This window comes from Panicum hallii, chromosome 8 (genome assembly GCF_002211085.1).
Source record: "Panicum hallii strain FIL2 chromosome 8, PHallii_v3.1, whole genome shotgun sequence".
Lineage (NCBI taxonomy): Eukaryota > Viridiplantae > Streptophyta > Magnoliopsida > Poales > Poaceae > Panicum > Panicum hallii.
In genome coordinates, this window is record NC_038049.1 from 21,479,072 (window position 1) to 21,491,535 (window position 12,464).

Below are 12,464 nucleotides of genomic sequence, written 5' to 3' on the forward strand. Positions count from 1 at the left end.
CACACTTTAAACACAAAAGACTTATAACACATGAAAATTTTCAGATACGCCCTTAACATCTATGTCTATTACATCCAGGGTTTAATTTGTATGAATCTTATTACCTGGATGTCACAGTGTCCGCGCCCAACTCTGCCTGTGGTGTTGGCCCTCCGCAAGATGCTTCTGCTAGCGTGTCACTCTGAGCCCGAGCTGGATCCCACGTGGGTCACGCTTTGGTGTATTACCATAGCTATTTTATTACTAGTTATCGTCTGTATCGAGTGCCCGCCTCCTCGGAGGTTTGTACGGTAATGTACCATCTGATGTAATAAATGTGTATCAGCCTCCTGGGACTGATTTGTATATCACATTTAAGTCACCTCGGATGAGGGGACGCTTCAGTAACCTTATTTGATCCTGTGTATCGGTGGTTTATCGGGACGTTACCCGACAGGCCAAGGGGTTATACCGTTTGAAGCACGTTGAAGCCCTCGGGAATGGACTCGCGTACTTGAGCCAGTATAATTCAGGTTGGTTCTGCCACAAATTCGGAATAAGGATTATGTACTAAAACATAGAAAAAATATACTAACCCATCTCCATTCGGTGTGATCACGCACTTTTCTTCTTCTCGTGGAGGTTTAGGCGGCAGAATCCAACCAATCTTCGACCGCCGCCTACGTGTCCGACCCTGCCCTCCAGATCCTCCAGCTTCTGACCCTCCAGCCCCAGCCCCAGCCTCTCCAGCTCCTGCCCCTTCATCACCAGCTACTGTCCCCGCATCACCAGCACTAGTCTCTCCAGCTCTTGACCCTCCAACTCTTGACCCTTGACCTGCCGACCCTCCACCTGCAGATCCTTCAGACCATCTATCCCAACCACCTAAGTCATTCTCCCGGCCCACCTCATCCGACTCCTTGCTACTTGTCTCCTCGTCCATCTCCTCTTCACTCTACAAAATACATAAAATATTTCAGTAATTATATTGAATCTCAAAATTAGAATAAACATATAAACATTACATATATACCTCATCTCTCTGGAACGCAATCTGCCCCTGCATCTCTGGACGTAAGTGTTCCAGCAATTGTCTACGCCTTGAAGCTCTCACAGAAGTGCCCGCAAACAGATCGTCATCTTGTCTCTTTGATAGCTTAGTGCTTTTCACGAAACTCTTTGCTAGGTTTTTATCCTTTTTGACATCCTGTTAAAAAAAGAAGTTAGTACATCAATACAAGTATAATTAATAGTACATATAAAATAAAGGAAACATAAGGTATTTACTTATCAATCATATTGAAAATTAGGATCAAGTTGTTTTGTACGCTTCGAAGGACGCCAAGTAACTTTTTTCTTCCTTGGCACTCGTTTTCTTTTTGGAGGAACTACTACATCATTTTGATCTCCCACTAATGCATCTGACAACAACTCTGTATCTATGTTGAAAGAGCTCGGGAGTTCATCTTCTTGATAAATTTCTTCAAACCCTTCTTGCAAATTTCTTTGATAATACACCTGATCGTCAGCGATGTGTATCCGTTCACGAGGATTGACCTTGTACACTACCCACCAGTCTTTTGGATCCCTGCATGGGTACAACATATAATACACCTGATCGACTTGGTGAGCGAGCACAAATTCGTTGCACGCACGTGTTCTGTTCTCATGTCGTACTTCTACCATACCGAATTGATTTTCTCGAGTGCCGTGATAGGGATCAAACCAATCACATTGGAAGAACACTACTTGAAGATTGTTCGGTCCCGTGAAGTCGTAAACAAGTATGTCCTTAACAATTCCATAATAATTAATCCTCCTTTCTTGATCATCCTTTGTCGTACAAACAACTCCAGTATTTGTTGTGGCTACTAAAGGATGAGTAGATTCAAATTTTGTCGAACGAAACCAAAACCCATTGATATCATACCGACCATAGCTTCTAACAGTTACTATACCAAGTGACATCTGACATAAATCCTTGTGTATGTGGGGCATTCTGTCGCACTGTCAATTATATGACTCAATTAGATATTTGAAACATAGTAAGAAAATATCACAGAAAATTATAAATTCTTACATAATCCCAGAACCAATTAAGAAAATTTGGCTTCCCATCTCTACCATATCGAAGCATGTTTTCATGTTGCTTCGAAGAAAATTTACGCCTAGATGACCAAGTTTGCAATTCAAATTCCCTGTTTGTCAAGTAAACGGATGAGATATCGGCCACGATAACTAACAACATAAATTAAGTAAAAAATTAATCTTACTTGAAATATGGAGCCATCTCATCAATATTAGCGTACATGTAGAGCAAAGCAGACAAATTTTGCTCATGATCAGGGTCACATCTTGTAGAGGCTCCAACGGTCTTTCCCTTGCACTCGAAAATTGAAAGATCACTGCATCGAACTTCTTCATCTACATGGTAACGCAACTTAGGTGCATTCACATTGTGTTCCTCTGCAAAGTATACACTTGTGAAGGATGATATCTCTTTGTACTGAAATTCTTCCGCAATGCATCCTTCAACTCTTCCTTTATTGCCAACCATTGCACTAAGCTTTTTTAACGCTCTTTCAATATGATACATCCACCTATACTGGACCGGACCAGCTATCTTAGCTTCATATGGAAGGTGGACAAGTAGATGTTGCATTGGATTGAAAAAGCCTGGAGGAAAAACTTTTTCCAACTTGCATAAAAGTATCTCTTTCTACAACTTCTCCATCATCTCTTTCTTGATTTCTTTAGCACAAAGTTGCAGATAGAAGTAGCTTAAATCAGCCAACACTTTCCACACATCATCATGTACAAATCCGCGAAACATAACAGGAAGAAGTCTCTCCATAATTATATGGTAATCATGACTCTTCAACCCATTTATTTTTCCGGTCTTCAAATTCACAGCCCTCCTAAAACCTGCCGCATAACCATCGGGGAACTTCAAATTCTTCAACCACTTCATTACCTCTTTTTTCTGTTTGGATTTCAGACAAAAAGCAGCCCGTGGCTTACCACCACTTTTAGTCAACTCTAGGGACGGTCGATTACAAATCTGTGCCAAGTCCTTTCTGGCCTTTACATTGTCTTTCGTTCTATCAGTGAATCCATGCACGTACTTATAATGCTTTCACCAACATTACATTTCTGGTGCATCAAATCGATATTGTGCATTAGAATCAGCGATTTGACATAAGGAAGGTCCCATAATCCACATATATGAGTCCAGTTGTGCTCAGTTCCAAAACCAACATATCCATTTCCATCTGTATTCATCTTTAAATCTTTCAACATAGCTAGAATCTCTATTCCACTCATACGCTTCGGTGGCCCCTTCATGACAATAGTATCCTTCCTGAAAGCGTTCCTCTGAAATCTGAATGGATGATTCTCTGGCAAAAAGCGTGTGTGGCAATCAAAGTAACATATCTTACCACCGAACTCAAGGCGGAAACAGTCTGTATCTTTACCACAGATCGGACAGGTTAAAAGTCCGTGACAGCTCCAGCCAGCAAATATACCATATGCCGGGAAATCATGGATCAACCATAGAAATGCAGCTCGAAGGGTAAATCTTTGTTCCTTGTAACAGTCATATGCCTCAACACCTTGCCACAACTTATCTAGATCATCAATTAAAGGTTGCATCATCACATGAAGTCGTGTTCCAGGATGTTCCGGACCAAGAATTACAAGACACAAGAACATATAATCATATTTCATGCAAAGATGTGGTGGAAGGTTGTACGGAATAGCAAATACCGACCAACAAGAATATGATGATGAAGTCATATTAAAAGGTGAGAAACCATCTATCGCCAAACCAAGCCGAACATTTCTCGCATCACTAGCAAAATTTGGATCAAAATCATCTAAAGCTTTCCATGCATCAGTATCAGACGGGTGCACAATCAACTCTGGGTTTGCACGCACCCTCTCTTTGTGCCATCTCATGTGCTTAGCAGTATTCTTTGATAAAAATAATCGCTTCAACCGAGGCATAAGAGGCATGTAGCGAAGTTGCTTTTGTGCTATCTCTGTAGTCACCTTTTCACCATTTTCATTTACAACCTCCACGAACCTCGATTCTTGACACTTTTGACACTTCTTCAAATCTATATCATTTTTCCAAAAAAGCATACAGTTATTTGGACAAACATCAATCTTTTTGTAGTCCATACCAAGCCCAGACAACAATTTCCTTGACTGGTAGACATCTTTAGGCATCTTGTCATTTGCCGGAAGTATATCACCAATCAAATTCAAGATCATATTGTAACAATTGTGAGATAATGTGAATTTGGACTTAATAGCCATGAGTCGAGTCACGAAAGCAAGGACAGTCACTTTTGTGTGCTCATGCAACGGCTCTTCTGAAGCTTTATGGAGCTCGAAAAAATTTTTATCCTCCGACGTGGGTGGATCCTCAGTCTCGGATGGGAGCTCCATATCTTCCCCTAAATCACGAAGCATCTCATCCATTCTATCATACTCTCCATTATCATTACTTAGAACTTGTGGTGATGTCGCCACTTCTAATGGTATTGGGACTTCTGGTGCATTCTGAGGACGTAAAGCTTCACCGTGATACACCCACACCTCATAGTTAGGCATAAAACCATACTTTTATCAGATGTGAGGACAAAACTTTCCTAGTCTGACAATGGCAAATACGACAACGGCTACATGGGCATCTCACATCATTTCCATTCTTTGAGATAGCAAAAGCACGCTTAACAAATTCCTCCGTATTAGCTATCCATTTATCTGACAAATTAGGCCAACCTTCGTACATCCATCGTCGATCCTCACCCATACTTTAAGTTAAATAATTGTAAAGTTAGAATATAGTTATCTTGAGCGATTAATTTTAAATTAGATATATCATAATTATAAAGCGGCGGGGACGGGCAGCGGCGCGGCCGAGCGGCGGCGGGAACGGGCGGCGGTGCGGCCTGGGAGGCGGCAGGGACGGGCGGCAGCGCGGCACGGACGGCGGCGAGGACGGGCGGCGGCGGGAACAGGCGGCAGGGACGGGCGGCGGCGCAGCACGGACGGCGGCATGGACGGGCGGCGGCGCGGCCGGGGCCCGGGGCGAAGGACGGGGGGCGGCGCGGACGGGGCCCGGGGCGGACGGCGGCGCGGACGGGCGGCGGCACGGGAGGCCGTGCGGCCGCTCGGCCCGGGGGCAGAGGCGGCGGTGCGGACGGGGCCCGGGGCGGACGGCGGCGCGGCCGGTCGGCGGTGGGGACAGGCGGCGGCGCGGCGGGCGGGGCGAGCTGGGGCCGGCAGCGGCGCGGCGGCCGGAGATCGCGAGAGATTTGGGGGAAAATAGATAGACTGGAGATAACGCGAGCCCGGCCGGGGGGGTAACGGCGGGCCACTCAACTTCCGACGGCCCGCCCTAGGATGTCGGAAGTTACTTAACTTCGGACGGCTCTATCTATGGCCGTCGGAATTTAAATAACTTCCGACGGCTCTCTATCCGGCCGTCGAAAGTTTATTTTGGCCGTCGGAAGTTTGCTGTTTTCCTGTAGTGCTTATGGCCTAGCCGTTGATGTCAGCTGATATGGACGGTTGCATGTAGCCCCGCCCCTGCTGCAACACATGGGCAATCTCATTCGAGGCCATGGTGAGCTGCATCAACGCCGGCATGCCGCGGGGAGGGTGCTGCAGGCGGCCGAGCGCAGAGGATGCGGAGAGAGGGAGGGCTGTCAGTCGGCCGGCCTGACAGATGGGCAGGGAGAGGCGGGCCATGGAGCGCGGAGAGAGGCGGGCGGACGAGGAGAGACGGAGGGAGGGAGTTGTGCGAGGGAGAGAAGTGCGGCTGGGCGGCGGGGAGAAGTGCGCCGAGGAGTAACGAGGAGGATGCAGAGAGAGAGAGCGAGGGCCTTTGGCCTTTTGGCTGGATGGGGAGATGGAGGAGCTAACGGAGGAAGGGGTGGGCAGGTGCATGTAACGAGCTGGCGGATATGGAAGGTGAGAAAAATTAGTTTTTGGTAGAATTATTTTCTAATTATCAATTTTTATGGGTCTGCACCCTATCTTAACTTATCGAAACTGGATAGGTGGGTCCAATACGAGAGGTACGGTAGGCCCAATCTAGACAAAAAGTATTTTCGAAAGTTTTGGTTCTTTATATTTAAAAAATATATTGAGTCGATTTAGTTGCAGTCAATAAGAAGAATAAAGAATTACTGCATTTCGTAACTGATTTTATATTTTTATATTTTTTATTACTATATTTAGATCTTCTTTATATCTTGTTTATTTAATTAATCCATGATATCTATTAGCGCGAACTCCAATTTGATCGCCTTCCATACTTCACAAGTTGTAGCTAGTTCAGGACACCATTTGCAAGCTGTTTTAATAATTTCATTACCTTCACGAGCAAGATCGCGCCGTTCGTTACGAGCTTATACATAGGATCCTAAAGCCACACGACTAGTTGTTGCATCAGGTGCATTTCTCAAAGGATGTCATAAAGTTCCTCTACCTAATTGACTGTGAGATGATGGACGAACCTTATATATAATGTTTTACATGTTCATTATTTCTATAAAAGAAGCTTTTATTGATATGAAGACAATTATATACATCTATCGTAACATCACTCTCAGCCTCCACATAACAAGACTAAAGTGGCGTTTGGATCCACCAAAGACTTATAATCTACTAAGAATAATCATTACTCAATCCAAACAACTAGGATGTAGAAAGGAATCACAATAATCGTGCAAATGCGTCCAACCTTGCTATTTGAAGATTATGAGTCGGGAGTGTTGCAGAACTGTCGGTGTTTTACCGCCACGCCCACCGAGGGATACCCCCGAGGTGATGAGTTTGTAGGTAGGGTGTCGCTGAGATCAGGAACTTGAAGGTGCAAGGAACATAAAGTTTAGACAGGTTTGGACCACCGAGAGCTTAATACCCTACATCCTGTATAGTTTGTATTGCCTTTGGTGGTGATCGGGTAATCTCCTGTTTGGAAGGGGTCCCTGTCCACCCTTATATAGTCTGGGGGGATAGTTTTACATGGAGGTTATAGTCGGGTACAAGCCCAGGAGTCCTACCTGAGTACTTTTCGGGTAGTTTCCTACTATGTCCGACTAATTTTACTACTGTATGAGTAGTACTATTACACTACGAGTAGTTACAACAGATGTAGGGCGTAGGCCATGTCCCATCCCTTATCCTAGGAAAAGTACGCTATGTGTACAGTCCTGTGGGTTCGGGTCTGACAAGCCCCCGAGTTCTTCGTAGTCAAGTACTGCAGGCGTCCGAGTACTTCTGAAGGCGTCTTCGAGTTCTCCCGAACTTCATCTTGAAGGTATCTTCCGAGTACTTTCTTGGCTGCATCGAGACTGTGAGGTGCTCATGCCCCGAGTAGTTGTCAAGTCTTCTTTTATATGGTTAACAATCATCTTTCCGAGATAAATCTTTAAAAGCATCTTGAATTGGGAACTTCCGAATAGTTTTACAGCATCCAGCGTTAAAGCATGAGAGCTATCACTGAAAGCATGTTGAGTGTCTTGTCACATCCAGCCCTCGAGCCAGGGAGCTAGATGAGTAGCATAGTATATACCTGGCAGGCGGTGGCGCTAGTCCCCGAGCCTAGGCAGCGGCCAAGGTGCCGCTGGATCTTGAATCAATCAATAAAGCCATCTGGCCGGAGTCGAATCTGACTAAATTTGTAGGCGAGACGAGTAGTTGAAGTAGTCAAATAGGTGTAGAACTAGTCGTAAACTAGTAAACCCCTTGCCATGGGAGCGAGGCCCCTTCAGTAACATAGGATACTAGTCGGAAGCTAGCGATCTTTTACTCGAAGTATGGCAGCGAGACACCTTCAGCAAACTTGCGCGTAATAGCAGTCGTAAATGAGTAAAATGTAGTTATACTGGAAGTATGAGCGCGAGGCCCCTTCAGTAACATAGGATACTAGTTGAAATCTAGTAATATGTTACTTGAAGTATGGGAGCGAGGCCTCTTCAGCAAACTTGCACGTAATACGAGTCATAAACCAGTAAAATGGAGTTATACTGGAAGTATGAGCGCGATGCCCCTTCAGTAACATAGGATACTAGTCAGAAACTAGTAATCTATTATTGGAAGTATGGGAGCGAGACCCCTTCAGCAAACTTGGATGTAATACCAGTCGAAAACTAGAAAAATGGAGTTATACTGGAAGTATGGGAGCGAAGCCCCTTTAGTAACATAGAATACTAGTTGGAAACTAGTAATCTGTTACTGGAAGTATGGGAGCGAGGCTCCTTCACCAAACTTGCACATAATACCAGTCGAAAACTAGTAAAACGGAGTTATACTGAAAATATGGGAGTGAAGCCCCTTTAGTAATATAAGATATTAGTCGGAAACTGGTAATCTGTTATTGGAAGTATGAGAGCGATGCCCTTTCAGCAAACTTGCACGTAATACCAGTCGAAAACGAGTAAAACAGAGTTATACTGGAAGTATGGGAGCGGAGCCTCTTTAGTAACATAGCATACTAGTCGGAAACTAGTAATCTATTATTGGAACTATGGAAGCGAGACCCCATCAGTAAACTTGAACAGATACCGGTTGTAAACCAGTAAACGGAGTTGTACTGGAGGTATGTGAGCGAGGTCCCTTTAGTAACATAGAATACTAATCGAAAACTAGTAATCTATGCATTACTGGAACTATAGGAGTGAGGCCCCTTCAGTAAACTTGCACGGATATTAGTCGTGAACCAGTAAACGGAATTGTACTGAAAGTATGGGAGCGAAGCCCCTTCAGTAACATAGCATACTAGTTGGAAACTAGTAATCTATTACTGGAACTGTGGGAGAGAGGCCTTCAGTAAACTTGCACGGATACCAATCGTAAACCATTAAATGGAGTTGTACTCGAAGTATGGGAGCGAAGCCCCTTCAATAACATAGCATACTAGTCGGAAACTAGTAGTCTGTTACTGGAACTATGGGAGCAAGACCCCTTCAGTAAACTTGCATGAATACCAGTCGTGAACATGTAAATGGAGTTATACTAGAAGTATGGGAGCGAAGCCCCTTCAGTAACATAGCATACTACTCGTAAACTAGTAATCAGAGAGTTACTAGAACTATGGGAGCAACGTCCCTTCAGTAAATTTGCACGGATACAAGTTATAAACCAGTATGGGAGCGATGCTTTAGAATCAAATAAAACTAATGCAGGGGCTGAGTTGACTAGATACATACCGAACACAACGTTCTGAGCCTCCCGAGCGGTCTCCGCGGCAACATGATTCACACGCCCACGGACGTAGTTCTGCTGACCCTTGTTGTTCTGCAGCGTCTGGTTATTGTTTCTGGGCTATTGCTGCTGTGGAGTCTGCCTCTGTCCACCGTTGTTGAACTAGCCTAGAGTGTTCTGGGCGTTCCTCTTGGGACAACCATTGGCATAGTGTCCCACCTCACCACATCTGAAGGACGTATTACCACCGGTGGGAGCACGGGTATTGTTCCTCATAAGTGTTCCAGTAGGGGTGTTCTGGCGATTCTGTGGAAAGTTGGGACGCTGCGCTGACTGACCAGCACGCTGAGCTTGCTGCTGCTGGTTCTGTTGGTTGGGGCGCTGGTATTGATTCTGCCCGTAGTTGACACCCTATCCTCCAGTGTGAAAAGGTGTTCCTTGCGGGGGCGCGAAATGAGGGCGTGAGTTGTTGCTGAACTACCTTGACGACTCAAACTTTCTCTTCTGCTCACCCATCTCCTTGCGAGCATGCTCCACCATGATGGCACTGTCCACCATCTTCTGAAAATTTTCAAAAGTGTGCACCATCAGCTGATACTTGATAGGACCAATCAGATCATCCTTGAAGTGATCCTGCTTCTCTGCATCATCTACTACATCTGCGGGAGTGTAGTGAGATAGCTGGATGAACTTGTCCCGGTACTCACTCACAGACATTGCTCCCGTTTCAGCACAAGGAACTCTTGCTTCTTGAGCTTCATCAAACCTTTGGGTATGTGTTGCTCCCTGAACTTGTTCCTGAACTCCTGCCAGGTGATGGTGTTGGGGGTGACATGAGCTGCGGTGTAAGCATCCCACCAATCTACGGTGGTTCCTTCCAGTCTGCCCGAAGCATAAAGAACCTTCTCCCTATCAGTACGCTGGATGATGTTCAATATCTTTTCCACCATCTTGATCCAGTCATCAACTTGCAGAGGATCAGGTGAGTGAGAAAATAACAGAGGTTTGTGGCTCATGAATTCTCTATGCCTGTCTCTAGCTAGTGGTGGTGGAGCTTGGTTCTTCTGAGCTTTCATATTGGCGACTCTGTTCGCCATGTTGGTTAGCAACTGAGTCTGGGCGGCGAGAAACTGCTCCATGCCTGCGGGTGGCGTTTGGTGCTGTTGACTCTTTTGAGGATCAGGGTTGGTATTGTTGCTTGTCTCTTGTCGTGGCACTACAGGCTGATCAACTCCTGATCCAGACCTGGTGTTCACCATCTGATCGGTTAGAAAAATGAGACTCATGAAATTAATCATGGAAAGAGGATAGGAGCAAGGATAAGATAAAGATAGTAAATAGAATAGATACCCCAAACTATACTAAACTATAATATTCAGGTAATTAGAGATATAGACACTAGGTAATAGTGTGATATATGTATGCATGTTATGGTGTATATTAGTTGTAAAGAGAGAGCTAGGGGTATATTTGTAATTACTGAATTGTATAAGTACTTGGGTGTAATTGGGTAAAAGTACTACTAAGTGTCAAATCTAAATAACTATAGAGAAGAAAAGTACAAAAGTTAAGTTAAAACCTAAGAAAAATAGACTCTATATGAAACTAAGGACCTATGTGTAATTAACACAAATATAAGGGTTTACGTGTGAAATAGTTGGAATATAAAAGTCAAATTCAGCTATACTTAGGGACTAATGTGTAAAAATATAAGTAATCATGACATCCCAGGAAAATTTGTAAACATACCCAAAGTTTGATCAAATTATTTGAATAAAGACAAAAGTAACTCAAATTCTACCTTAATTCATAAACTTAACTTAAGGAGTGGTAAACTTTGATTTTCTGAACTTAAGCCCTAAAACAATGTTGTAGAGTTTGAAAAACTCTACAACTTTCATGTTGAGCATTTTCTCATTTGACCTTTGTAGCAGTGAGAAATCTTAGTTTACCGAGAGGTCCCTGCACTTTTTGAAAATTACCAACAAGCCCTAGGGTAATGTTATTAAGGGAATTAGAGGTGGCTGTAATATAGATATATATAACTCTAACTCCCAGCATTACTTTCCTGCCAAAACTTAAATTCATGCACAACCCGACCTTACTTTCTGTAACGACATCTTCGATCGTGAGGTAAGAAGGTAGCTTGGCCTTCCTGTCGGTGATGCGAACCGAACGCTGTTTCTCAAGCAGTGGCTTACTTGAGATGCTGCCAATGTACCAACTATGGTTGACTACATTGGGAGTATATGGTTCGGCGCAGGGTATGGCGATCGCTGTTCATACCCCCGCATTTTGCGGTACCCCCGTGAATACGTTGTTTCGATAACGTATGTTAACGTTGTCTGTACGGCGGTAATTGTACAGATGCTGTTTCTATAGTGAGCAGTAATGAATGGGGACGCTTTCATGACATGCTCGCATGAAAGGTTCATTGGATATATATATTGTGGCAGAACCAACCTGAATTATACCGGCTCAAGTACGCGAGTCCACCCCAGAGGGCTCCAACGTGCTTCAAACGGTATAATCCCTTGGCCTGTCGGGTAACGTCCTGATAAACCACCGATACACAGGATCAAATAAGGTTACCTCACACGAAGGTGAGTCCAGAGATACAATCACCATCACATTTTACATTACAGAGAATTACATTACAACAGGTTCCAAAAGAAATATGAAGTTTCAAATCTAGAGAAAAGAGTACAAACCATTAAAGCTATGGTTCTTGGCAGCGGAAAACATACGCGACGATTACAACACGTCGTCAAGACGGATGTCATGCTAAGCTCGGGCACGACATCACTCGGTATCATCAATGTTGGCCGAGGACGGATCCCATTCCACGGACCAATCTTCTGGAAGAGCACAGGGCCAAGACAGGGGAAGAGTAGGACCTTCAAAGGCTTTGCCTGAAAAACATAAAACTAGCAAGGCTGAGTATACTAATACTCAGCAAGGCTTACCCGGGATTGGGTATACTTTAGCCCATAACTAGACTCATGAAGGCATTGTAAAGGCTCTGGGTTTATTTTCAGCTGAAAAGCAACAAAGAGTATAAACTATTTTTAAGTTTTAGCTTTCATCTTCTAGTTGAGTATTTATTCTAGATTAGCACCTACACTAAGCAAGCAAGGTAGTGATTATCATCCATCAAGATTATCCATCATTAGTTCCACTTCTTACTCAATGTGGCAGAAGGGATAAGCAATCTCAATCCTCGTGAGAGGCGGACGATTCGAATCGAATTTAACCTTGCA

General features: G+C 44.2%; 1 protein-coding gene across 1 annotated transcript in view; it reads right to left on the bottom strand.

Annotated features, from left to right (window-relative positions):
• Positions 1-508: 508 nt before the first annotated feature.
• The window catches only part of LOC112903678 (keratin, type I cytoskeletal 9-like), a 28,001-nt gene continuing 16,045 nt past the window's right edge, over positions 509-12,464 (bottom strand). The window contains exons 3-5 of the mRNA XM_025972904.1: positions 1,013-1,186; positions 664-934; positions 509-519 (exon numbers count right to left, since the gene is read on the bottom strand). Coding sequence (XP_025828689.1) covers positions 509-519; positions 664-934; positions 1,013-1,186 — 456 coding nt within the window. The remainder of the gene's footprint in view (positions 520-663; positions 935-1,012; positions 1,187-12,464) is intronic.